General features: G+C 43.1%; 9 protein-coding genes across 9 annotated transcripts; 4 read left to right on the top strand and 5 right to left on the bottom strand.

Annotated features, from left to right (window-relative positions):
• Positions 1–227: 227 nt before the first annotated feature.
• On the top strand, positions 228–2,950 carry Bfra_008659 (putative eisosome protein 1 protein; the record flags this gene model as incomplete). The annotated part of the gene is made up of 4 exons (XM_037339017.1): positions 228–249; positions 306–485; positions 546–2,129; positions 2,187–2,950. 4 exons carry the CDS (start codon positions 228–230, stop codon positions 2,948–2,950), a joined length of 2,550 nt encoding a protein of 849 aa, XP_037190583.1.
• A 2,473-nt stretch (positions 2,951–5,423) lies between these two features.
• Bfra_008658 (putative o-methyltransferase protein) lies at positions 5,424–6,728 on the bottom strand (the record flags this gene model as incomplete). The annotated part of the gene is made up of 3 exons (XM_037339016.1): positions 5,424–6,201; positions 6,260–6,516; positions 6,564–6,728. 3 exons carry the CDS (start codon positions 6,726–6,728, stop codon positions 5,424–5,426), a joined length of 1,200 nt encoding a protein of 399 aa, XP_037190582.1.
• Positions 6,729–11,428: 4,700 nt separating this feature from the next.
• Bfra_008657 (putative cytochrome p450 monooxygenase protein) lies at positions 11,429–11,764 on the top strand (the record flags this gene model as incomplete). Its single annotated transcript, XM_037339015.1, has 2 exons — positions 11,429–11,599; positions 11,633–11,764. The coding sequence occupies 2 exons, from the start codon at positions 11,429–11,431 to the stop codon at positions 11,762–11,764; spliced, it is 303 nt and encodes a 100-aa protein (XP_037190581.1).
• An 844-nt stretch (positions 11,765–12,608) lies between these two features.
• On the top strand, positions 12,609–15,428 carry Bfra_008656 (putative f-box protein pof6 protein; the record flags this gene model as incomplete). Its single annotated transcript, XM_037339014.1, has 1 exon — positions 12,609–15,428. The coding sequence occupies one exon, from the start codon at positions 12,609–12,611 to the stop codon at positions 15,426–15,428; it is 2,820 nt and encodes a 939-aa protein (XP_037190580.1).
• A 422-nt stretch (positions 15,429–15,850) lies between these two features.
• Positions 15,851–17,114, bottom strand: Bfra_008655oa (putative serine threonine-protein kinase protein; the record flags this gene model as incomplete). Its single annotated transcript, XM_037339013.1, has 2 exons — positions 15,851–16,866; positions 16,928–17,114. 2 exons carry the CDS (start codon positions 17,112–17,114, stop codon positions 15,851–15,853), a joined length of 1,203 nt encoding a protein of 400 aa, XP_037190579.1.
• A 655-nt stretch (positions 17,115–17,769) lies between these two features.
• Positions 17,770–18,698, top strand: Bfra_008654 (putative fk506 suppressor sfk1 protein; the record flags this gene model as incomplete). The annotated part of the gene is made up of 3 exons (XM_037339012.1): positions 17,770–17,793; positions 17,846–18,329; positions 18,379–18,698. The coding sequence occupies 3 exons, from the start codon at positions 17,770–17,772 to the stop codon at positions 18,696–18,698; spliced, it is 828 nt and encodes a 275-aa protein (XP_037190578.1).
• Positions 18,699–18,925: 227 nt separating this feature from the next.
• Positions 18,926–19,630, bottom strand: Bfra_008653 (putative c6 transcription protein; the record flags this gene model as incomplete). The annotated part of the gene is made up of 1 exon (XM_037339011.1): positions 18,926–19,630. The coding sequence occupies one exon, from the start codon at positions 19,628–19,630 to the stop codon at positions 18,926–18,928; it is 705 nt and encodes a 234-aa protein (XP_037190577.1).
• Positions 19,631–21,617: 1,987 nt separating this feature from the next.
• Bfra_008652 (uncharacterized protein) lies at positions 21,618–23,223 on the bottom strand (the record flags this gene model as incomplete). Its single annotated transcript, XM_037339010.1, has 6 exons — positions 21,618–21,677; positions 21,799–21,934; positions 22,017–22,163; positions 22,264–22,626; positions 22,729–22,839; positions 22,904–23,223. The coding sequence occupies 6 exons, from the start codon at positions 23,221–23,223 to the stop codon at positions 21,618–21,620; spliced, it is 1,137 nt and encodes a 378-aa protein (XP_037190576.1).
• Positions 23,224–24,045: 822 nt separating this feature from the next.
• Positions 24,046–26,063, bottom strand: Bfra_008651 (putative siderophore iron transporter protein; the record flags this gene model as incomplete). The annotated part of the gene is made up of 5 exons (XM_037339009.1): positions 24,046–24,974; positions 25,027–25,369; positions 25,421–25,473; positions 25,542–25,759; positions 25,822–26,063. 5 exons carry the CDS (start codon positions 26,061–26,063, stop codon positions 24,046–24,048), a joined length of 1,785 nt encoding a protein of 594 aa, XP_037190575.1.
• Between the last annotated feature and the right edge of the window lie 1,428 nt (positions 26,064–27,491).

Here is a 27,491-nt window from a genome sequence, read left to right as displayed (position 1 = left end):
CGTCAAGAAACGACAGAAACGACAGAAACGACAGTTCCAAGATATACATCCGTCAACACTAATTAATTCCGTTTCGATTCGTTTCATCCATTATTCAACCTTCTCAGAGGCTTTGTTTGAGCTTAATGTCATAGCAGGAAGCCAGTATCGTTTCTGTCAGCTTGCATTCCTGAGAACAAATCATACCTACCAGGAGAACAAAGAAGGAGGGAAACTATTGTGTAATCATGCCGACTAGTAATAATCATGGTGCGTCTAAGCAGTCTTTGATTCCTCATCTGCATGTATACTAATCTGTGCTACAGCTACAGGCATTGAAACCAATGGAATATCAGTTGAAAGCAAATCGCACCCAACTCGAACAAGCTCCAACAAATTAGAGGATCAAGCTGCCACAGCAGCTCTTTACGTGACAAATCAAAATAATCAAACGCCCAAGACGGGTTATGAATTTCTGGACAGCGACAATAAATTGTCGTCTGCAGGTAATTATTTGATTTCACTTTGTACAATATGACCGCATCGCTAACAGTCTTTCCGAATAGGTGCAGCAGCATCCCTCAAATACGCGAAGCCCCGAGATTTACCAAGTTACCCCTCCACCGGATTGAACAAGAGTCAGTCGGCAGCTGGAGCAGCAGCATCTTTGGGTTGGCAGAACCAAAAGACTTTCGAACATTGGAAACCAGATCCGTCCGCTGCGGCGTCTGCTGCTGCGATGTTAGCTAAGGATTACAAAATGAAGCCCATGTGGCAGCCAGAAGCAAGTGCGCATGGCGCAAAAGCAGCTTTGTTGGCTCATAAAGCCAATAAAGGTGTCGAATTGTGGCAACCGGAGCCTACCGCATGGGGAAATACTGCCGCCACTCAAGCTATGAAGAAGGGGAACACATTATCACCGCAATTGGATTATGGGCACACTGCTGTTGGAAGACAGGGTTCCCTTTTGGCCGCGACTGGTGCTATGGCTAGCAGCAGGAAACGTGCAAATTCGACACCAGTGAAGACTCAAAGACCCGAAACCTATCCTGACGAAGCCAATGCTGCCAGTAATGCTTTGAGAGCTGCAAAGTCTGTTCACAAATCTCAAATCGGTGCTGGAAAAGCTACCAATACTGGTCAAACAAATACACCCAGTAATGCCATGAAAGCTGCAGTCGCTGTTCATAGATCCAACACTGTTCTAAAACCCAATACCTTCGAAAAGAGTGTTGGATCAGTACCATTCACAACAATGCCGCGAGAAATGTATACGTCTCAGCCACCTGTCGACCAATTTGAACAGGAGCTGCCCAAAGACCAAAATCGTGAAGATGTCCTTAAAGCCTCAGCAATTGCCATGGCAAAAAAAATGTACAACCAACAGCAGAAACAAAGTGCTGCTACTTCCAATGCGCAATCTGGTGCGGCTGCAGCACACGGCCAGCGAAGACTTTCTATAGATAGCGATGATGAACCTACACCGATGCGTTTTGATAATCTCCAAGCAAGAGCACAGCAGCTCACCAATGAGTCGGTGGCGAGAATGACAACCGAGGATATTCGAAATCGTGAATATCGAGATTATTATGGAGCTACTCCAAGTATATCTTCAAAGTTATCTAAGCGTGGTCGGACAAGACGTCGGGCTTCCAGTTATGATGAGGATCGCCATCAGTCTGACAAAATCCGAGCTCAGATGAATTTATTCTCAAGCAATATCTCTAAAGTAGACGAAGAAAAGCGACAACGAGATCGCGATGCTTTACATGCTGCAGCTAAGCGCAATGTTAATAAGGATATTCACGAGATGGATAAACAAGTATTTAAAAATACTGGCAAAGTTGCTCCATCTCTACTCAACGAATGGGAGCTGAAAGCACATGAAGCTGCTCAAGCCCAGAGTAAAGCTAGAATGGAGAATTTTGGCAAAGTCGATATTGGTGGTGGAAAATTTGTCGATCAAAGTGTGATTGATGCTGCTGCCGCTAAAATAATCCAGCCACAATTGGAGGAAATCAACACAAAGGCAGAAGCTAAGAGGTTTCGAGAGGCTGAATTGAAACTTGAGGAAGAGACTCGAAAGAGAAAATCGCAAGAGATTAAGATGAGAGAGAAAGAGGAGAAAGAAATCACCAAGAAATTGAAGCGTAAGTTGTTCTTGATTAAAAAATCGGTGAATTTACATAAACTCATATATTATATAGAACAAGAAAAAGACGAAGAGAAAGAGCGCAAAGCTGATGAGAAGGCCGCTCTAAAGGAACGTCGTAAATCAACCACCAAATCCGAACCAGGTGCTCCAGTTTCAAAAACCTCACCCACCAGCGTACCTGGCGAATCTGAACGTCCCACTACGGCTCCAGCTCCAGTACCTATTCGTACTTCTATAGATGGGAATAGTACTCATGTATCTGGAGCTACAGATGATCCACACACAAGTCAACAGGTTTCATCCAATGCCCCATCACCAACTTCTGAGAGTGGTTCCAAGGTGAAGAATTGGCTTAAGTCGAAAATGGGAAGGATATCTGGTCGTCACTCAAAATCTTTATCAGAATCTAATGCTATTAAAGATGAGAAAGGATTTGTGGGTGGTCATACCTACACAGGTGCAAGTGTTAATAATAGTACGACATCTCTTAGTCGACAAAGTATAAGGGACGTTGCAAATGCCACCGCTCTTGTCCCCGGAACCAATCCCACTGTTGCTCCTACTCAACAACCAGAAGAGTTTGAAAGAGTAGGCAGAAGTAAAGTAAGACCAGGAGATGATGTGAGTAGCCTTAGCGAATTTAGTGACAAAGCAAAGGGCAGAGAAGACATTACAAGTGGCGACGATGATGATGATGACTTTCAGGAGGCAAGAGACAACTTTAATGACGAGTTGGCGCCGCCTAGACCATTCTCATCTCACGGAGCAGTCAGTACGAGTCCGGGTAGAGCCCCTAGATTTCATGAGGAGATCTAAAAATAGAGTTGTATCAATATTTATATAATTTCGGTGGGCTCTGGGGAATCGGTTCGGAGCTTTCGGTGATCGGGATATGGGATTATGCAACAAGGTTCTTTCTCTTCTTCTTTTTTTTTTCTTTCCATGTTGATACGGTATTTGAAAACCGGGATGATCTTATGATATTTCATCCTCCTACGCGAGGCAATGGAGAGGAGGAAGGTAGGCTCAAGAAGGGAAAGCAATATGGCTTACTTAATAACCGTTTTGTTTTTTTTTGTTTGGGTTTTGGGTCAAGTTACTTGGGTTTGTACAGTACATATGCGGACTAAATATGGAAACTGGGAGCAGTGGCATGATTGGAATGGAGATAGGGATGAGAAAAGGGTGATCAAAAAGGGGAGGCGGAGGGAAATCTGAAGTAAAGTAGTGAGATTTTGTTATTGATGAAGTTTGTTAATCCGAAGGTTTTCTCATGCAGTGGAATTGATGGATTGGGAAAGTCGGCGTGATGTATATGTGTTGTTACGAAAGCCACGTCTTGGTATAGAAAGGGTAAGGAAAGCTCAATTTGTGAGTGTTATTATTTCTTCATGTGAGATACATGTGAGAAATTGTTGTTGGATTAAAAGTGGTCTGCTCTTTTATGTAGATGGTTGAAGATGATTGAGATAGTATTTGAGGCTTTAGTGAGCTGGTAATAATAGATAACTACATACATGCATATATATTTTCTTTGGATCTTAATAACAATTTCTATTTCGTGTTCTTTTCTTTTATTGTGTTGTTGTTATTGCTATTCGTTTATTGGGAGATCATTTAGTAGTATAGTGATTATGGGGGTTGTTGTGGATGTAGATATACGGGACGATGGTCTTGACTCTTGATCTTCACACACACACACGTGGATATTGGATTGGATTGGATTTGGTGGGCGACGAGTGTCGCGAGGTAATGGAGTTTGTAGCTTTATCCTGCTGCGGTGAGAAGAGTGGGATGGATTGATGGGGGGATTTATTAGAAGCTTGATGGTTTGTTGGAGAGGGTGGTGGGTGGTGGGTGGTGTTGGGGGTTCTTTGAGTAATGGAAATGTTTGTGAGGAAGATCATCTGGCATGTTTTGATATAGAAGCATGCAAATAGATGCAGCTCTGGTTCTCTGCTAGACGCAAGATATATTTCGAAGGATTTTTTGAGGCGGAATGGACTTTTGCCTGTGAGGGTAAGAGGTATAAGCAGTGGTGTAGCTATATAGTGATGTGCATACGAAATTCCCGCTTACAAGCCAGAACTGGTGATTAACAATACGAGCATCTATCAAATCGGCTTGTAGAAAGTTCAGACAAGAGGCGTAGTACATGGCTCACCCTAAGAAAAGTAGCATTCATTGAATCAATCAATCTGTATGCTTGAACAACGTGACATGATTCAGATGTGATGGCTTAACAGTGGTGCGATGCCTGTTCGCATTGTATATCAATGTCCGTCGAATGTCGTTGTATTTTTATGTTTCTTGGTTGAATAGCGAAAATTGCTGCATACTGTCTTATATGTAGTTTGGCATACCTGTGCGTGAGAAATCTTGTAGGGGCCCTTTTTGGTATGCAAGATCGGGACCGAACGCTGAATTTTCTATCAACCTGGTTGAGGGTGATTCCATAATATTCATGTTCTCCCCGCAGTGTTATGCAATTGGGCAAGCTGAGATTCAAAATTTCGAGTTCTTTTACTTATATTAATTTAGTCAATATTGTTGTTGACTAACTAACATGTTACTGCCAGGTTGTATGCCCGTCTATTTAAGTCGATTGGGAAGAGCTAGGCAACGTTACTTGAAGATAAACAAACATCAATAGACTAGTATCACATTGTTTAACAGAACTAATCGTCTAATCCGGGGTGGGAAACCCTTCGACATCTAGATCGCAAGCTGTCATGGCACGGAACGGCACGACACTTCTGCGCCACTAATATGCTCACATTTTAATGGAGACTGCTGACGGATAACGGGCCGAAGGAGTGCTCCAATTGCCTACTATTGAGCGAGATATTGATATGTGGACCAAAGTCTGCACGAAATCAAACGATCTTAATAGCGAATTGTCCGCTGAGATTTATGATAAGCTTTTGATGACACAAGACAGCAGTTTATATTCGGTAAAGAAGAGGAAATGCTGAATTAGAGGGCTTGAGGTTTTGCGTATGATGTGACGGCCCTCAATTGATATACTTTTAATCGGACCAATGACAATACAAGATGTCAGTCATTCTTTACAAATATTGTTCACAAATATCGGTTGATATGGGATTTGGTATGTTTGAATGAGATCAATTACGTGGATTCGGAGTGACAATCCTACATTGATGAGGTATTAATACTATGAGGCAACACGTATAATTGGTCTTTAATAGCTAGAGGAGAAGTTTGAAGATCGCGGCTGTGATTGTTAGCGACTCGCGAGTATTTATGAGATACCGATACAAAGGTGTTTCTAATCTTGTTTCAAGATAGCCTCAAACAAGAACCCACTTCCAGGTCTGGCCACTTTGGGCCTCCAAATCTTCACCAAATTGAAACCTTCACTTTCCAGGAGAGCTCTGAACTGCTTGATTGTACGGTCAGTCGCAGCAAACAAGCTCATCATAAGAAAGTCGAGTTTGACTTGGTATAAACCAGCGTTGGTATCAGGAACGGCATTCTCACTCAAGAGTAGAATGGAATCTTTGCTCATGGCATTACGAATGTGCGACAAAATTGTCCTGCATTCTGCATCTGGCCAATCATGAAGAATGGTGCCGAGGAAGTAAAACTTAGCACCCTTAGCAGTCTCGGGCTGTGGCTCGAGGAAACTATGAACGACGCGTTCGATAGTAGGATCCAGCTCTTGGATACTGGAGATGACCTCAGGAAGATCCTCAAGTACGAGACGACCGGGAAGTTCTGGAAACTTGGCATGGAAATCGTTGAGATTAATTCCTATGTTTCCACCAACGTCAACCATAAGAGGAGCTTTCTCATCAACAGCTGTCTCGATTTTGGATGCGACAGGGTAGTAATCGTACCAAGGCTCACCGCGATCCATACGTTGCAATATCATGGCAGTATTGAAAGCGACAGCTTGCTCGGGCTCTGTCTTCAACCAGTCGTAGTACTGAAGTTTTGTATTCATGGCATATTGAAATGGCCCATCGTTGGTGTTCTCTGGATTTTGGTACTTGGTTTTCTTCAGGTATTCTGGAATCTTCATGAGAACTTCATTGGCTGTGACACTATCCAGCATAGAGTCAGCTTTTGCATGGGAATACGGTCGTACTAATGATCACTCACATGTGAAGTACAGCGTTTGGCAGTGGTGAAGCATCAGCGAAAGCCGGTGCAAATGGTCCATTTGCATATTTGTCTTCTGCAACTTCTTTGAAGAGACCCATAGCAGCCAAAAGCTTCATGACTCTGCTTACCAGCAGCGGCGCGGCTCCCGTCCTCTGGGCAACCTCAGAGGCTGTTAACTCGCCTGTACCAATAGCTGCCATGGTATTGAAGATGCCACTTTCGATCCCAATTCGAAGACCAACTTGTTCATGTGCCTAGAATAATGAGCGGAATGTCAATAGTTAATGTGTGTGAGGCTTACACCAAAGATAACCCGAGTTGTGAAATCAATCGGTGCCTCGACTACATTTCTGAGCTTTTCGAGACTGGCCAAAAGAGTTACTCGTTCTGCTTCACTGACAGCATCAGGAGCAGGAGGGTTTTCAACCACTTCGTTGATCTGCTTGATAAGATCGGCAACGGCCATTTTGTTAATTGACAACTGAGATAAGTTTAATGATGATGAGTTTTTGGAGTCTCTGAATGAAAAAATGTACAGGACGGGGTACAGTAGATTGTGATATAAGCAGATTTCAGCTGTGGACTGGATTGGATAAAGTTACCAATTGCCTCGAAAACCAACTTGTTGTGCTCAAAACCCGATCTAATTACAGCAATCAGTTTTCTTACTAGTATTGCTCGTATTTCGTATATTGGTCCGTATGGTGGTGCGTATCAATATTTTCGAAATTATTCATGTAGGTTATATCGATTTATATATCACTAAAAATATTCAATATAGAAGTAATATTGAATATCAGTAGGAGTAATATAATCCCTTTTTACATATACGAGATATTGTATTAAAGGCTTCATATATGCCACTATTACACTACCGTATATTAGTACAAACACTGACAGCAATAGAGCTGCAGAAAGTAAGAGGATAGGGGATTCTCTATAATTTCGTAAGCTGCAGCGAGCTAACTGTGCTTCATGCCTGATTCATGTTCTTCTGATCCACAATACACCAGACTGTGTCTCATGTAAGCCATTACCAACAAACACGACTGCGCCGTACAGGTTAACTTGAGGATATCTGCAGTCAGAATCAGATGAAGAGCTTTTATGTGATTGCAATGCAGACCGTAACGTTCACTGCGCAGTATGTCGTTATAGCTTTCGAAAGTCCAAGGTGAGAAAGATATGATCCACAGAGTATGGATTAGAACTCAGAAGTAACCTGGATTGATGATGCAAGGCATACTGCTACAGTTCCCATCACCCAACTACATACAGTTTTTTTCTTCAAAATTGAATGATTTTTATATCCAAATGTAGTCCTATATCAGGAGAATACAATGAATTTTTGCAGAATTCAGAATTCAGAAAATATCTTGTGTGTAGTTGGGTGACAAGAACTGTAATTACCCAGAGCAACACGAGGTGATAAGTAAGAAATTGATATGCACTCTCATTCACAACCACATACTTCGTCTCATTGCAAATTCTGTACCATAAGCCTCGGAATATCCAACACGAATCTCACCTCAAGGCGGCTCACGGACATGGTTGGGGCTGGAAGACATGGAACTAGACTCACTCTTATTCTATCAGACTTGAAAACATCAAGGAATTTTGAAGATGATTGGACGAATCTTGGATGTGAAAATTCTGAGAGGTATTTCTTACCATTGAGATTACATTTCTTTACAAGAACCGATGGAAAACACAAGGTTCAGAACATGAGGGCATTCAGACTATTATCTAATGGCTAGCTAGGAAAGAATCTACGTAATTGAAGCTCTACGGATCAGGACTAGTTTCGCCTCATCCTCTCACCACGGGGACTTAAAACTTCACCGGATATGTTATTTAAACTTCATCGTAGCTGACTGGACAAGGGACTCTTTTTGATATTTGACGCTACTCAGCATTGGAAAAGTGATGTAGTTGGACCTTGACCATGTCAACCTGGGGTATTTCGGGATACTAGTAACTAAGAATGAGCCTATACTTGATCTTTGCTCGGAAAAACGGGAATGTCAGCAATGCAATACAAACATGAGAATAATAATGATTCACTTTGTTAATTCCACTAATTATATAGTTTATTTGCCGATCCACAACGATTTATTAAGCGCGGAATGACAAAATGGGTAAAGAATTATCGTTAATTAGTTAAACTTATTTGGTATGCTTATGACTAGGTCGAAGATTGGCTTGACTTTACGATGTAAGCGCTAAAGTCTGCAGGAGTAAAGTTGACAGACAGGCTTCCCTAGCGAAGGTGACACGGTTGTATGTACGTATTGATTGACATCTAATTAGCTAGCCGAAGATTTACCGACCTATTCGTTCCTGCAAGCTTTGGGTAATTATGGAATTATGGTATGTTTGCAAACAGTGATTTGTTGGAAGAAACATTGTTGACTGAGACGCTTTCAGAAAGTGCAGACAAATACCATCACGAATTTCCAAAGTATAATATTTACGGTTTTCAAACACATAATCAGATTCACTACACCAGCCATTATCTCCCGACAAGACTCCAGAACTTGCAAAATTACTACACCAAATGCTACTACATGTGAAATGCAGGCCATGAGAGCTTTTTCCAGCAGTACGCATCGTGCCCGGCTTTGCCTTCAGAAAGTAAGTAACAATGCAAATTTTGCATATGCCCACTGTCAAAGTTCAACCTTAATCTATACTTCGGAACGTGCACTCTGTGAGCCGATCTCCACAGACCGTTCCGCATTAATCTCGTTCTTCATCTCAGTTCTGATCCAAATACGTAGGGCAAGAGATGGTATGGTACATATGAGCGGCGTGTAGATGATTGCGTACAGAATGCTCGATCATCATTGCTAGATTTCGCAAAAACTAAATTGCTTTTATTGTGCGGCACCTTCTTACTTTGTTCATGGGCATGCGCATGAAATGATATCGCCGATCGAGAACTCGATAAGCTGGACGAAAGATGCAAACAAAGGCCCATGATCAGCGGCAGGCTCTCCGTAACGGGTGCTTGCTTGTTCATGGGACTCCTGTGGTTTGCTTGGGTATTCTTGATGCAAAGCTTTGTTCCATCACTCATGGCTCATGGTATAGCCTTAACCATTCTTTCGGGAGTACACCCATTTACCAAAAGGTTCATGGCATATACTCCCGGTTTCCTCGGCGTAACCTTCGGATGGGGAGTATCCATGAATTTGCAGCGACGGGCATCGATCCACTGCAACTAACACTTCCTTTCTCTAATCAAGGATATGAAGTGATAATTTTCGGCGCTTTATTGCTCTTCTTATATTATACAATATGGGCAATCATCTTCGAGACAGTCTATGCTTTTCAAGACCTCCCAGATGACACGAAGGCCAAAATAAATTCTATGGCAGTTCGGCATCTCCATAATTGCACTTATTGTATTCCTGCTGACTACTTGGCCGTTTATGGCCTACAAACCTTGGAATTGTACCCGCGTCATTGGGGTAGCAGCTCTTTGGTATGGTGACCCGAAAGATCGAGCTTTCGGGTGACCCTGAGAAAGAAACGTTATTTCTATATTGATCCTAAAATATAACCGTCTGCAGACATAGCTTGTTTATCTGTATAGTGAATATTGGTGTTTGATTGCTTCAATCTCGAGCTTCGTACGTCCATTTGGTGATAAGTGCAGGCTTGATAAATGAAACACACAAGTGCTCCATTTAGATACTAAAGCATTCCTCTTCGTTTTCCGCCGGATGTTTTCGTAGCATGTGAAGATACTCTTTCAAAACATCAGAAGCGATGCAGAAAACGCAGCTGGAATGGATCGAGAATGAGCTGATGTGAATTGAATCACAGAATGTTATAAGTAGTTATAACATATCAACGTACAAAGGATTATGCAACAATGATGTTATGATATTCTATTTGATGGAAGTGAGAAGTGCAAAGGAGTAGGGTAGAAAAAACGGGACCTTTCCTGATGATACAATATAAGAGGGCCCTCAGGGGAAGCAGTTTATCGATTCTTCCAGAGCACACTGTGAAGATAGAAAAGAAATCCATAACGTTCTAGTTCAGATCATTTGATAAAGGGCTCTACTTTATGATGGTCAGTCTTTATAGGGCAGGCCGCTCTTCTGAATCGTTAGACGGTGAGTTGGCTAGTTGAATGGAGGATCTTATTCTGTGTTTCATTCTGGTTTGCGTTGCTGCACACACTGTTTTGGAAGATGCCGGGAAGATGCCTCATCCAAAACACAAAACACAAAACACAAAACAGAAATCGGTCTCTTTATTGTTCTTGCTCTTCCTCCTTCCCTCTGTTCTTTTCCTAAAGTTGTCTTGTGATGGATGAAAATAGCAAGAGGAGCAGTAGATTACAAACAACAGAACCAATACTAGATAAATAATTCTTAGATATGTGACTAAAGAAATTCGACAAGCAGTGTCACTATACGTATAACAAGATGACACTAACATCAGCAACTTGAATACTGTGCTTTTCGCTTTTCCTTTGGTATTCATCTCACATTCCGCGCAACTATCATTTAGCACAGAGATCCCCTCTTCTCATTATTCTAGGGCCTGCGAGCCTAGCCAATTCCATATGACTTAGTATCCTTGCCTGTCTAGTCATCAAATTATCTCTCGTATCATTCATCGATCGATATTTGATGGGGTTAAGCATACCATCCTTAAGCGGGAGCACAGCAACCGAAATTTTTACTATAAGAAGTCGGGGTTTTTTGTTGAATCTTGTTTCGCCGGGGCAAAACATGATTTTCACGGCCGATCATAAGATATTCATGGAAGTGTTATCGCAGGTACTTGTTCGATTTCACTATTTCAGGCTTTGGCACCACGGCTAACACACTTGCACATGCAATCATGTATCTCGCTATTCATTCGGAATGGTAAGACGGGATCATTGTCAATATCTCTCAAGTTATGGATGCCCACATGTCAGGAGATTATTCGACATACTTTTCGATTCTGACTTGCTGTCTGGTATTCATGGTGCTTATTTCTGCATTAAGTCTTGGCAAGCTGTGATGATGGAGCAACTCTTTTAGTTCCAGACCATACGTCTCTATACACCTGTTGTTCACGTAGCGAGGACTTTCGCAGCCACAGAAGATTCAAGACTTTTCCTTCGCACCAGGAATAATTACCTAGGTCAGCGGCTCTACAATGAACACTAGATCATCGATATGGCGTTCCGACTCTCTCGAATTCAGATCACCTCGCTGGCTCAAGCTCTCCACTGGTGATGAGACTGTCCGTGGACCTCGCGGCACATTTATTCCCTGGTCCGCGGGTCTGCGCTTCTGTCTTATCTTCAAAACGGCTCATGTAGAGTTCGTGAGTGATTTATTCACAATTTGCTGTAAGTAGAAATTAGAAATAGTGAGGCAAGAGGGCGAGACCGAACAGGATGCAAGAGATGGAATGGCTGCTATGGGTTTAGGTAGTTCACCCAAATCGACTTTGCAAATTAACAGACCGCAGGATGTGGAATTGAGATGAGTTGCGAGATGGTTTGGATATGGATATGAAGGCCTGGGGCCTTTCTAGGTGCTCGTTGTGAAAGAAAATTTTGCGATCATTTCTATCGCTCTTTCTCGTGTTTGGCATTTCATTGACGAAGAGCGACTAACTTGGGACCGGCAATTTAATCCATAAATATATAATAGAGATGCTTTTACTTGAAAATCGTATATAACTATTAGACTTCTTGCAATTCTCCAGGTTAAAGGAGTAAAGTTGAGAGCTCTTTGAAAAGGGGTTGTCCACTAAACTGATACCCCTCATCTACTATCAACGACATTCCCTTCTTCACCATTCTAGATATTCCCACACCACTACAGCACACCTCGAATATGAGACGAATCTACTTGACATCTCTTCTCAAGAGAACTAGAAAAGGATAAAAGGAAAGTATATGATCAGAAGATTCGGTATGCATCTTTATATGTGATGTCTATTGAGGTTCCCCGCGGGGGGGGGAAACTGCTAGTGAAATAGTGAAGCTGATCGGCCAATTACCTTAGGTAGATATACTTGTAAGCACGGAATGAATTTATAAACAACAGTAATTTCTGTTTAGTCAGAAGTAGAACGGGGCGTATAGTAATGAATGAATTTAGATATACACCTTAGTGGTAGGGGTAATCTAGCCAAGCCACAACTCCCAGTCTAGCGACATCTCCAGATTACAATGTGTCGGCCAGCTTTCAGCCACAACCTTGAGCAGCAACGGTGAAGACGTCAAGATACCACCATAATTGGAAGATGCGAATACGTTCACTAACGCCCTTAATTCCATGAACAATTGTCCCACACTCGCGATATCACGCGAACTCAATCCACGATGTCGAATTTTCGGCGCGCCCCAGTTGGGGGTAACAATCGAAACAGCATTCTAAGTTCTTTGAGAGCTACTGAAATGGTCGGCAGCAATGGCAGCAAAGCTGTTCTGCCTGCTGAAATAATATCTACAATTCTCGACTACCTACCGATTCCAGATCTTATGAGCTTTGCGCGCACATCGAAACGAATGCAAGAAATGGTATATGAGGATTCGCGATGGGTTTCGAGACTGAAATCCATGGGTGTCTGGAACGAAGGAGAAGCTAGGAAAAGATTCGAAGAAATACTGAGAAAAAAGCGAGAAATGGTGCGAGTGAGGGCAGAAGAGGATTCTAAGAGAATTGGGATTGGTGTCGGTGTTGGTGGAGCTGGGGGAGGAAATGGGAATGTTGCTGGAATGAGGAAAACTAGCACGACGTTATTCGATGCGGGAGAGGAAGAGTTACGACAGCAGCGGAGATCAGCAGAATTTGCTTCGAAGAATATTAGAGGCCTTCCGGATGGATTTGAGACGTTGTCAATATCAGCGCAAGGTCATATGAGTCTACCGCCCCCACCACGAACTCGAACGCCTATGCAAGATCCGGAAGCTTTGTTGAACGTATTTGCGGAAGCTAGATCAATACGTGGGTCTGCGAGGCATGAATACGGGAAAATATATGCAGCACTAGGACCTTTCTACTACGATTTGGCTAGATCTAGGAGTCATGTTGATCCAGTTTTATTTCGAGTTTACAGAACACCAGAACAACAGGCACAAATGCTAGCCCATCTCCAGGTGTTTTCGCGGAGTGATTGGGCTCAAGGGTGGAGACAACGAGAGGAAAGGTTAATTACTATGACAGGCATATTCGAGACCGCAGTGCTGCGAGAATTTGAGCAGGGTTACGAGGTGTGGGATATTGACGGTAGAATGCGTCGGTATGCTCATGTGTTGGGTGTACTAAATGGGGGGCATGCTGGTATAGAATTATTCGTTCAGAAACACCCAGTATTCTCCGACCGCGATTTTCTCGGTAACTCAATGGATTGTATCAACCAAGCAGCTTCTGAATGTATAGCGCTTGAGCCGTCACGGGCGTTTCTGGAAAAGCTGTCCAAGAAAGTGAATGAACAAGCAGATATAATCGACAGGGTCTTTCCTCCAGGGCAGGATGTTTTACAGATCTTTTTGGATAAAGTAGCAGAGGATATTCTTATGGAATACGTTACTCCTTTATTCGATGAATCCCACGAACGAAGCATTGCATCTTATCTTCAAGCGGTTTCTGGTATCTTTGAACAAAGTATGCAATTTGCATCTACACTCAGGTCCACCAGGAATTCAGGGAAAGACTTTTTCGATAAAGTTAAAGCTGTTATAGCGCGAGTGTTTGAACCTCACGTAGATCTCTACCTGTCAGAAGAACTTGATCATTTTAAAAGACACGCCGAATCTGAAGTAGGAGAATGGGAGACGAAACTCTCGGCTCAAGATGCTTCAAAAGAATCATTCTTTATGGGCAATGTCAATCGCGTTGCAGATAAGAAGGACTTCATGAGTTCGTTCAAAAAAGTTGTTATGATGCCTGTTAACGTTTTACCTATAATGTCTCCGTTCGGTGCGACTAAGCCCGTAATAGCGCCCCAGGCAGGGAGTCGATCAAGCTTGCAGGTACTTAGTGCGAGTCAGTCAGCAGTATCTTCTCGATCACCCACTCCATCATTACCACCAGGTGCAATATCGGTTCCACTACCGACCGAAGCACCAACAGATGAACTTGCAGCCAAAGCAGCTTTGATGGCCTCTAGGTTGGAAGGAATTCGATCACTCTTCAGTATTGAAGTGGCTCTAGACCTTACGCATTCTGCAAAAGCGAGTATTGAACGTGCAGCTCTTTTCGTCCGACTAGGAGGTCAAACTGGAGAAGAAGCCCGAGAACAGTGCGAGGCAATATTCGTAGTGTTATTGCAAATCCTTGGAACCAGGCACGTCAAAACAGGGTTTGATAAAGCCGTGGATCATCTCTCCAAATACAACCCTCGTGAGATTAGCGAGCACCAACAGGGTGTAGTGGTACCTCTGATGACATTCCTGGAGCTTGTCAATGTTGGAGACTTGATCTCCCAGATGATCGATGTCTTCTACGAACAGCAACTTGCAACGACTAAACTTGCTGACCGGAATGATTTTCTTGATCCCGCCGTTAAAGCCAAGAAAAAATTCGAACAAATGCTGGATGAGAGAGTCGCAGCCGGTTTGAATAAAGGTATTGATGTCCTAATGGACGAAGTCGAATATATTTGCGGCACCACCCAGCTTCCCACTGACTACAATCCACCCGAATTCGATGCCACTGGTGCAAACTCAGATATTGATATCGGGCCAACTAATACCGCCGTGCAAGTTGTCGCTCTCGTAGAATCCCACACTAAAATGCTTACTGGAAGTACCGACAAAACAATGCTCGACGTCTTCAATCAAGAAGTAGGACTCCGTCTCTTCACTGCCGTCTGCAAACACCTTAAGCGTCAACGTATCTCCACTTCCGGAGCCATCAAACTCATCTCCGATATGAATATCTACTTCGTGTACATCAAGACTCTAAGGAATGCAGACCTACTGCAGTATTTCAAGGCATTAAGGGAATTGAGTCAGATTTATTTGATCAGTCCAAATCACGCCAAGGAAATGGCGACAGTTATTGCGGATGGTGATAGATTCGGGGGTATCTTCAGAGCGGAGGAGGTTTACGAGTTCGCGGAGAGGAGGGCTGATTGGTATACGGTTAAGAAAGACGTTGAGAGGGCTATGTATGGAATTGGATGTGGAGTTATGTGAGATATAGAGTGGGGGGGGAGAAAATATTAGCACGGCGTACATAGAGACCTTATGAGATATGAATGAATGTGTCTCTCTGAGACCAATGAATATGATGGAATAAATTTCATTGTTATTATGATGACTATATAGTTTCCACTCTTGCGCTTTTCCAGTAGATTCAGTACTTTTTGTAGCTGGTTCTGGAAGGAGAACAAATGCAGCTTCAAATGCAACTTCTTTGTGCTCAGAACCAGTACCACCAGCGAGAGGGAGAGGTGCACGTCTGTTCTCTGTTGAGGTCTAATCTTTCGATAGAAGCTTCACGAATAAGGCTTTCTTGCCTCCTTGTCTGCGATTTCCTGTTTCCAATCACCCTTGACGCCTCATCCTTGACGCCAGATGACAATATACGCCGCATAATGTTCGGTGACCCAAAATCTTTACCTCATAGAAGAAAAATCCAACTTCCTCGCTACCTTACTCGTCCGATCATCATCTACTAGTCCTGGTCTCCTCTTCAAATCCTCTCCCATTTTTTCCTCGCCACCTCTCTTCTTTGGAAGATCTTGATTTTTTGTAGGTTTGGGATCTGATGCCCACCAAGGATGTTCTAATACCTGCCTCGCCGTGATCCTTTTACTGGGATCCAGTATCAACATGTTCATCAACAAATCCACTCCCTCGGGCCCAGCTGTTCCAAACATGCCCAAATAGTTTTCTCGTGGAACTACTGGGTTTATTGGATCGGGTACTGTGTATTCTGGTAATTTGGTAACTCCCGGCCAATTATCTTCAGTTGGTGTGCCAATAGCTTGACAAATGAGAGAAACTTGATGAACCTCAGTTTCACCACCTAGAAATGGAATTCTTAAAAGCATTTCGGCAAACACAAGTCCCACTGACCAGATATCCACGGCGCCAGAATAGTGCCTGGCGCCGAACAACAGCTCAGGTGGTCGATACCAACGTGTGATAACATTCGATGTCATAGTTCGCTGGGGGTCTGCGAAGTTTCTCGCCAAACCGAAATCTGCAAGTTTGACCTCTCCGTCTGCGGCAATCAACAAATTGTTTGGTTTGATATCGCGGTGTAGAACGAAGTTTTCGTGACAAAACCAGATGGCTCGACTGAGCATGCCCATCCAAGCTTTTATATCGGCCGCACCGTACCGTACGCCATCAACGTCTTTGATCAACATTTCGAGATCTCCGAGAGGTAGAAATTCGAGGACCAGGTTCAGGTTTTGGTCTTTGGAAGAGAAGACTGAGAGGAGAGATATTACATTAGGGTGGGAGATTTCTTGGAGGTGCTTCAATTCGCGGATGGCATCGGGTGCCATTCCCTCTGTGTATTCTTTTTGTATTTTAATTTTCTTGATAGCGACGAGAACCTTGGGATCAGTCCTTAAGTGGCCCAGATAAACGTTGGCATAAGTTCCCTCTCCGAGTTTCTTGCCTAAGACATTAGCTGGTTAGCTATGTTACGACCTAACAATGTAATGCCATGGAATAAATACCTTTGACATATTTAGATCTCTCATTCTCGTTCATCTGCTCTGCTAAATCATAAGTTGTGCCGGCACTTGCAGCTGGGCCATCAGAAGGAGTCCCATTACCACTGGGGACGGCGCTCGAGAGCTTTGATCTGCTTGCACTTCTCTCGCCAGAGCCCGCAGATGGGACAATGAGAGGTGAAACTGCCATATTGAATCGGGGCGGTAATTGACAAGCCTAGCGTAGCATATTTAGAGTCATAGAGTTGTAACGTTTTGTTTTGCTGACGGTTTGTCGGGTATTAAGCTTAGATTGAAGCATAAGGCTTTGATGCACATTTCGGGGTTGACAAGGCTGAGATCTTGAAGTCCTAGCGCCAATTGATTAATCATCAGCTTTTCTCATAAGATGGCGTCGGGCATCCAGTGATCTTTTTGTCATTTTGATGCGAGCTGGTCATCTACCAATTGTAAACATTTTTCATCTTAACTGTCTTTGCCATATAAGTTTATGTGCGTTGTGTAGTTATCAGTTCCATGCTGGTGTTCGCCGGTCTATTGGCCCGTGAAGGCAAGAGCGAATGGGCTACGATTTCGAGCCTTCCAAGATTGTCTTCCAAGTGGAATCCATCGCTCTTTCTATGTTGAATGTTCATTCTCTTCTCAAAATACTGTAAGTAAAGTATCTTCTCATTCAAAGGGTTCATCATCACTATCTATTATTGATACCCGACCCACATACACTTGATTTTGTTGGGGGTTATGTGAACTCGATTGGTATGATTTCTCTCTTAGTTCATTAATACCTTCTTGCGCTTCTGCTTAGAGTATTGATAATTCTAAATATTGTACCCCTCTCGTTCATGATGTGGCAGGTATTTTCATATTGGGTTTGTTTTCCTATCAGAACCTGCTCTTCGCTTGATGTCTGACAACAGCTAGATGATTCCAACGGCCTCAGCTATCATCTGGTTTACTACACTCAATGCCCTGCTCGGTGCCTTTATCGTCTTTCCCCCTCATGATCATCTTAACTCTACTGTACCAGCCCGACCACCTTATCCATCAATGGATTCCCAATTCCATACAGTACCATACGTATCGGACATCGGAGCTACCAAAGAAATGCAGCCAATATTTGTAATAGGCTGTGTCCTGACCACTTTCTTGCTCGCAGGGTGTTTTATTGCAGAACGCACACTTCGTCATAAAGGTCGTCTCGCAAGGAACACAGATAGTACAGAGAGAGTAGTGGCTTATCTGAGCATTGTGTCGGCTGTAGTTGGATCCATGGGCTTGATCTTTCTGAGCATATTCGATGTTTTCAGGTATAGGACCATACACAACACAATGGTGGGGTTATTCATTTCTGGATATGCTATTAGTGCATTTTTCCAATCTTGGGAACACTATCGTATGGGATGTAGTATGTCTCCTTTCTTTCCATTTCAATTATATAATCTGACTTTAATCAGAATATCGAGACACGCATGCAAACTTGATGATTTCAGCCTACACGAAACTCGTTTTTATTGGTCTGGAAGGCTTTCTCGGTCTAGCATACTGGTATGTCTTTATAGCAAAGAATTGGGACGCGGGTGCTGCTATCGAATGGGCCGTTTCCTACGTTTTCTGTTTTTACATCCTTTCATATCTTTTTGATTTCCTCCCAGCATTAAATACGAAAGAAAAGCACTGTAGATTTGGAGTTTATAACGAAGAATGTATGGTCCAGGTTAATGGTCGCAGGAAGCAAGCTGTTGTACAGGAGGTCAGGGGAGTTACACCAGGATGAGAAGAAGTGGAAGACTTGAGTTGTACACATTATTCCAGCAATTGAAATTGACCATAACCCTTTCAAGGCAACATACAAAAGCTCTAGATTATTCTAAGTAGGCCATTACCAAATGCAACCATTCAAAGCATATATCCATTGACATCCAATACTAGGCCACTGCCTCGGCCAAAAACGCAACCCTTAAGCAAAAGTATTATCATCTTTCCAACTAATATATGCGACGATTATCTCCCTTTCTGGCTTTCCTTCGTCGTCGCATTATAGCTCGCTGGTTTGTTCTTCCTAACAGTCATTTTCGCTGTCTGAAATCTCACAAAACAACCTGCCACCACTTGCTCTTTCGTTTTATCTGTGTCCACCAAACCTGTTTCAATCAATTCCCTTACAAACATCTCAACATCCTCGAATTCATTCCAATCATTCAGAAACCTTTCCGGTATTCCCGTGTTATTCAACAAAGCTATCAAGCCCGCGTTGACTGTGTTAGCAGCCGCTAATATGGTTATCGCAAGTCCATGTTTTGCGGCAGAGGAAGATCCGAGAGCAGTCAATACAGCTCCAAAAAGGAGTTGAAGGATTAATGCAAGACTGTAAAGAGTACTGGAGAGATAATACGCCAGTTGACTCTTCTGGCGTGTTTGCACAATATCTTTGTAAAGGCCATTAGGCAAGTGCCGATGTGAGAAGAGAGGGGAACCAGAAGCTATTTCAACTGGCTGCGATGGGTTGTCTGTGCGCGTAGCACCGATGGATCGTAAGACGCCTATGTATTCGGCTTCAGAGAGGGTGCAAAGAGGTGGGAGCACGTATTGTGTCTCTATCTGGCCGAGGGCATCGACATCTTGTGGTGTGGGTGTTGGACTTCGCGAAGGTGTTGAGTCGAGGTTAAGTTTGTCCGCTGGGATAGTGGAAGTCATGGCTGAAGCCATATTGATATAGTGTATATTGTTAGATTTTCTGAGTGGATTGAAGCAAGAATCGATTGAAAGATCGCTAATAGATGACACTGATTGCAACTGACCAGGCTAGGTACGAGATCAATGAGAAGACGTGGAAATTAGATCCAAACTATAGCGCACGAGAATTGATACAGAACAAGGCAAGGAACGAATCCTTCTGGGATCTTTCTCCCTTTTATACTTCTCGGTGGCAGCTCTCTTCCCTAACTTACGCAAAACTTTCCATGCCATACCCTCAGTACGCGAGTGCAACCCAACTCAGTCTTTTTTCAATACCAACATTGTCGCAATTCAACACACCTTGTCAGCGGTTCCTAAGTCGAGTCAGGCTGTGTGTAGGCGTGGGGGAGTGAGGCTCCTTGTTCTTGCCCAATGTGTAAATGGATAAGTCAAGGATGGTATGACAAAAACGTAAAAAAGGTGCGTCAACTCGACACGCCACCTTTGTGCACCGAATGTAGCCTTATAGACATCAAAGATGATCTCATCCCCATGGAAGGAGATTTTGACAAGATTGTTATCCTAGTATCATATCCTCGAAACTAAACATGGTACTTCTTTCTCGCTTTCAGGAGATTGGTTGAATACCGAAGAACATAGATTGACTTAAGTAAATTACACTATCGAGGTAAATCGGGATGGGATGAGATCATCCAGTACACATGGATGCTTGTAATTGAGTCAGATATGTAGGTACATTGATCTTACCCTGAGTGGCAACCCTAGTCATCGAACAAGCATTCGCAGACCGGGACCTCCACGAGTTCATGAATAAGCCTTTTCTATAAACACGCTTTACAATCAGCCTACAATAACCGGTACAATACCTGCCAGTCGGGTCTTCGCAAATGATAGCATGTGCGACTGTGTCTTACTGCTCTTTGTGGCACCAATCGGTGAGAGGATCGAATAATTACTTGCATCTGAAACAAAAGGGGAAGGCAGCCCTATCGCTTATTTCTTCAGGGAGGTGGGGATAACGGTCTCATTGGCTATGCTACGTATTGGTGGCTTATTGTCAGAAATCTTACTCTATCAATCCTTTATGAACCCTAGAATCGTGTAGTTTGTCTACGTCAAGACTAACACACTATACGACTAAGAGGTAGGAAAATTTTGGGCTTATGGCAATTGGTCATGTGGAAAGCTTGAAGTAGATAGGAGTTGCAGTGGGCCTTAGACATTGTTCCTATTTGTACTTCGTACTTTGGATTAAGAAATAGGTGATACAAGGCATGGGGAGAACACGTTTTTGAAATTGTTAGTTCAGCCTTGGTAATGGTCGCAGCGAATTACGGGATATTGCTTGGGGTCCGAAACGGATACGAAGTATGGTTGACATGGATTCTCCTTTTTACTTAATGGGTTGATACTTTTTGGCTTCATGTTGGTCTTTGGTATCAAATCAGAAATCATTTTTTTCCCCGGGAAAATATGTTTACAGCGCTTGCTTGTGTTGGCAGACATGCAGGAGACTCAACTCGACACCAATGTTGAAGGTGCTCTGCATTTGAATCCAACCAGTTGGGGTTTCAAGGCCATTTCAACCATTCTTCATACTTGGTCATGAAACGACAACTTCGAGATGATAACTCAAAATGGGTTTGTGAAACACGGACACTGCTATTGATTATCTCTCATGTCAATTTTTGCGCTATTGCTCTGATGTTCGGATAGAGACTTCATATTCCTTCATCGATCACTTTCAAGAATTGGGTGCGAGCGCCATAGAAACATCTCAGAGTCACTAACCCCCCATTCCGGTTCGTACCGTCGTTCACAAGGATGCATGGAAGCTGGAGACGAGAAAATCGTCGAATGACAATACCCAACATGCTGCGAGATAGTTCTCAATTCGGGTACGAAGCGTAACATCTTTCTGTCAACTTAAGATGCATATTTCATATACTGTAGCTAGCAATGACTTCACGACCAGAGACTCATTAAAATCCCTCACTTAGAGCCCATTCTTCTTCAGAAAATCTACAATAACCTGGTAGCCGCCCGTTGCATTATACTGTTAATAGGCAAATGTTAGTCAATATCAATTAACACATCCTCAACATCTAGCTCACTGGAACTTTCACAGCCACGATGTTCAACTACACAATCAGGTTACAGGAAAGGGGGGAACTTACAGCTAAATTCAAACTGTGAGCTGCACCTGGCTGAACGTGACTCTGAAATCCTTTGGAGTTAGGAAATGCTTCTCTAGCCGTTGGTCCCAGAATGCCTTGGCAGTTGCCACCGCAGTTTATATAATCGTATTCGCCGCTTTGGATTAAAGAGAGTTAGTGTATAATCTCGAAAGATGGTAAAATTGGTTTAGGGAACGATGTCATGATAGAATACATACGCCATGACTAACACCGGGCTTTTAAAAGCTCTCGCATTCAGATCGACTAGGGGCGCCGTCGCGCTTCCCATTATAGCTTGTGGATATCGATGTTCTGTACTATGTGAATCTGTAAGATTCGTATCATAGTATCCTTTCCGATAGAACCTATATCAAATTCTCGTGAGCATTTTCTCAATTTTGACCCCCTCAATTTTTCCCAACACACAAAAATGGGAACAGATTTATGAAAAATCGTCTTTCTTACAATTTCCAAATCACAAACTTATCATCCTGATCCAAATACCCCGAATCATATCCCGAATCCTCCCATTTCTTATCCACCGTACTTGCAATCTTTCCATTCCAGCTCGAAAGAAGAGAGCCGATGGAGCTGGCAACGCTGGCTTTGTAGCCAACTCCAGTCAAGATTACCGCGTCGGCCAGAGAAGCATTCTTGGCTATAACTGCATTTGTAATGCTGGAACCTACATTAAAGCCGATAGGGACAATTTTCTTGGGCACAGTATGTTCGACCGATTTTGGAAAAAGCGAGTTTTCGCGGATTCGGGTGAGGATTTTCTCGAGCACGGCAACGTGCATCGGGAGTTGGAGGGTGTAGCCGCTTATTCTGTGATGATGTTATTACTATGAAGAGATGTTGGTGTTTAATTGTTTAAATAATCCTCGTAATGGGGGTATCAGTTGAGGAAAGGAAAGCGTGTATACGTACACTTGAGAACGACCTGCCCCTAGAAGATCGTAGGAAAGAAACGAATATCCCTTCCCTACTACGTAGTTTGCGAAATTGTATTTTTCGGGTTGGTATTGTATATCCCAATAACTAATCAAGTCAACGGATACTCACAACTAACAATCTTTTTTCACAAGCAATAAAGCAAGCTTACGTTCTATCAGAGTTCAAACCATGCGTAGCAACTAACAAAGTAGTTGCATTCGCCGGCTCGCAATACGTTCCCGAGAAACGAAAGGTTCCATTTCCAGGAATGCTGCCTGAAATAGAATGGAAAGTCTTGTCGGCGTCGCGGCGATTGATGTCTTGGATATAGGTAGCTACATCGTAATTGTCACTGAAAGGGGGGTAGCCGAATTGGTATTGGGTGTAGTCGATGTACACGAGAAATCTAAAATCGGTGCATGCAGTTTCGGCGCGAGATATTTGGGTATGAATAATGAGGAGTACGATGGAGAGGAAGGGGAGATGCATAATAAGCTTAGATGAGTGATTTTGAGGGTCTTATATGATTAGACGTGATTCTTTCTCGTGCCTTCGATGGAGGTAGAAAGTTCTTGAGATTTCGCAGTTCAGGCAGATTCTTGTGTGTAGAATATACCAGAGAAATAAGAAAAGACTTGTCATGAGAAGAGTCCAACTCCAGAAAAGTTCAATTTATACATTAAAATGAGTTTGAGCTTCATCCAAAAAGTTGTATGATCTTTTCCTCCACACGAAGACACAACTCGTAGCTCAGATGATCAATCAGCCCATTAGTAGAAATGGATGAAATTTGAGTACTTGCCGTCCCAGGAGCAGTAAGCAGCTATCAAAACTATCATTTATGGGGAAAAACGTTTCTTGGAATGACTCGAGAATGGGTAAGGTTCACAACTTTTCTCGTATGGAAATAGTCGATGTCACTGAAGAATTGGATGCCTAGCCTTGGAAATTATTATCCAGTATTGAAATTCTTCTTGGCATGCAACGGGATACTCTCGCAGAATAGCCACGTCAAAAACCGAGCTGAAAGTAATTGACAATGATACATTTGACAAATCAATAGCATAAATACGATGTATAAGTATGTAGAACAGCTTTATAATTAAATTTCATTAATGACTCGATTAACCCATCTTGAATAACCCATTTTACGTTTCCCATTCCAAAATTCTATCTTTCCATTCTTCATCAACATTAAGCACCATAACATAACGGGTATATCGGAAAGGGCGCGACCGTGCAACCGCCCATTTTTTCTCATCAAATGAAGTCATCTTCTGTCATCACTAGAAAGGAAGAACTTCCTTTCCTCTAAGCAACAGTTCCCTTAACTTGCTTGATCTCATCGACCTTGTAATCTCTCCACATGCCCACAAACACGAAACAAGGTATCAGGAATGCTACTCCGGCAACAGCCAGCCATTTCATGCTCTCCCCATATGCAAACCAGACTGCATCCCTCTCCACACTGCCAACGGGATACTGCAATTGAACAGTCAGACTTCCGTATAATTGAGCTGCCAATTCTGGGTCGCTAATCTTCTGTGCCAATGCTGCGGGGAATTTGTTGGTATAAATAGCTCCTGAAATTGCCACACCAATTGCGCCTCCAACAGAACTGAAGAGTCCAATGAGCGCTAACATAGACGCAACCCCTTTGTGTGGTGCAGCAGCCATAACAGCCATTTGTTCACAGATGGATATAGTTCCACCAGAGAAGGCGATGAAGATTTGACACATAATGACATATCCGATGGGTTGATCTGGTTGGCGGAAATGAATCATAAGACCCACGCCCAAAGTTTGAAGTGGAACTGCGAAGTAGAGGGCGAGCCACCTGAAACGGCCGGTGACGCGGATGGCATAGGAGATGACTACAGCCCAGAAACAGGAACCGATGGAATATATGTTGGTGACGTAGCCAGTGTGGGTGACGCTGAGATTATGGACCGCTTGGAGATAGTTATAAAAGTAAGAGTCCCAGCAGTAGAAGGAAATGAAGAAGAAGGAAGAGCAGAGGCAGGCGCCGACGACGGTGCGGTCAGTGAGAAGCTCGAAAGGAATGAAAGATTTGCGGCCAGCATAGCGTTCGAAGAAACCGAAAGCGATGAGACATAATATTCCAATGACGAGCATAGCGATGATCATGCCGGAGTGCCAGCCTTCCTTTTGGTAGGAGGCAAGGGAGAAAGGAAGAAGGAAGAGGACAAAACCAGCGGAGACGAGGAGGAGACCAATTACTGCATAATTCTTAGACGAGAGTCAACACGCGTGAGATTGAAATAGGCTTACCATCGAATTCCCAGAAATAGTATTTGATACTCTCAGCCCATGTGCGGCCACTATCGATTCTCTTGATTAAACCTGCCTTCTTTGCTTTACCTTGATTCACCCATAAAAGTGAAAGAATTGGGATACAGATCACGGGAGTGATGATTGCGAAAGCACCGAAGGCCCATGGCCATCCACTTGTCTTGAGGAATGACGCCGCAGCTGGAGGTCCAATCCATGTTGTTACGATATATGGAGTTGTCGAGAACGCGAAAACCAAAGCTCGATTCTTCAGACTTGATGTATCGGCCATGAAGACATCGAGGACGTACATCATTCCATCGAATCCCAACCAATAAAATACCTGCTTTTGTTAGTAATCGTGAGTCGAGAAAGGACTAGACTCATCACTTACTTGTGCAGCTGCATAAGTTTCTACATTTTTGCACGCAGCCATCATGATAAGACCTATACATGATTAGATACATCGTACATAGCCAAGAATCACTGTGACACGGAAGGTGGGGGAACAATACCTATTGTGGCGAAACCGGTCATGATCGCAAATCCTTCAGCGCGACCAATCAAATCAACAAACTTAGCAATTGGAAGTCTGAAGACACCACCAACAATGCTTGACACGATACTAGTGGTACCAGTCAAAGGCAATAGGATGAAAGAAGAAGTAACGTAGACCGAAAGATTGTTCTGGATTTGTTGTTGCATAGAGATCACGAAGAAAACGAGGAAAATGCTATTTTATATTAGAGCCTTGTTCACATAGTATAGGATTCATTAGGATAATCAATAACTCACAATGCGTATGCCAAATATAATTGGTTTTTGGTCCAGATCAAAGTGACAGCTTCTACTGCTTGAACACCATGCTGAGCATCCTCTACTGGTGTATCATCTACCGAACTTGCTGGATCGTTAACGGCTGTGTTGAGGCCATCATTCTTATGATCGAGACCGTCAGGATATGCTGTCATCTCAGGACCGACGGCAACCTCAGAGGCCAAGCCGTCAGTCTTCGTTCTCCATGGTCTGAACCCCATGTTGCGTTGAATACTGTTGTCGATATCTCTATCCAGTCAACGTAGGTTGGTATGAAGAGATATGCGAAGATTATTGCTCGGATGAAAATTTGATGGTCGGATATCAATCGAGATATGAAGAGGAAGATGAAGATGAAGATCTATGAGCTACAAGTACAACATATATCATATGTACTAGTACTGTATGGCAAAAAAAAGAAAGCTAGCTTACGGTGTGCATACTTACTTATCACTCCTAGCGTAACTTGGTCTCCGTGCCATCCCTTCGAGTTCGGAAATCAGCAGTTGCATTATTATTGTTGAACATACCCGTGTGACTATCGTATAGCAGTAAAATCGGAGCTTCCGTGGTCCCATAACCAAAATTATGGGGAGTGGTACAACCCGGTAGCCATACAGATAGCATTCTTTTTGGTGGGATTATGGGAAATGGCTCCATTCTGCTACGCAAGAAGGTAAAGATCCGCTATCAATATAAATCTGTGACACCCAATCAAATGATAGAACGAGGAGAAGATTTTTTACACAGATATATAGGACTGAAGTTATGATTGGTTGGTGAGATCCACGTTGACTGCTACCCTGACGAACTTTGTTACTAGAGCAGTAAGTATAGTCCGGCCGGCCAGGATTTTGTTCATTGACGGATCTGATAACTTTAAAATCTCCTCAGACTCCATCTGATTAGATTGATTAAGGAAGTGGCGAACGAAGCTATTGATTCATTCATTCGCTCCAGCTACTCGGTATATGTTCATGGCATTCGTGTTCTTACATTGGTGCTACACTCTCATTCTCTTCCTTTCCTCGGTAACGTATTTCGACAATCACCGGTAAACGGCGAAAGGTACTCCAGAAGTTAGAAGCCAGGAAGACTCGAAGGGTGATCGACAGAACTTTACTCAGTTGCGACTTGGAGGTAGAAGCACACCTACCTATTGATTGCCAATATCACTCTTTCTATGATTACGTACATCGATGTATTGAAGCCTTCCCTCATCTGCTTTGTACCTGGAGGGTAGGTAACGTAACGTTATCAAGAGATACCCAAAAAAATGCGGGTTGGGCTGCAAACGAAGTAGTATTAGCAATTGCTGAGGGGTGGTCTTATTAGCATCCGGCCGTATCCACATGACTCAGTCAGCCATTTTGGGTATTTTTTATTAATCATACGTCCATCACAGTATAATTTCACATCAAAGCATGGCGGTTATGGTTTCATTCACTGTCGGGCAAGGTTTCCTTATGGGGATCACGAAAATGGGGAAAGTCGGAGAACACTCGACAGGGGTAAGATCTGATAAAACTTTCAGTGGGGGCAATTGAATCGGTTGCGCCCCCGAGACTTCTTGACATGCAATTATTGGGAATGTTTCTCAGCTCTGAGAGAAGTTCAACGATGTTGACGAGATCGAAAATCATGACAGC

This window comes from Botrytis fragariae, assembly GCF_013461495.1.
Source record: "Botrytis fragariae strain BVB16 chromosome Unknown tig00000101, whole genome shotgun sequence".
Taxonomy (NCBI): domain Eukaryota; kingdom Fungi; phylum Ascomycota; class Leotiomycetes; order Helotiales; family Sclerotiniaceae; genus Botrytis; species Botrytis fragariae.
This window is presented reverse-complemented; position numbering and strand designations above follow the sequence as displayed.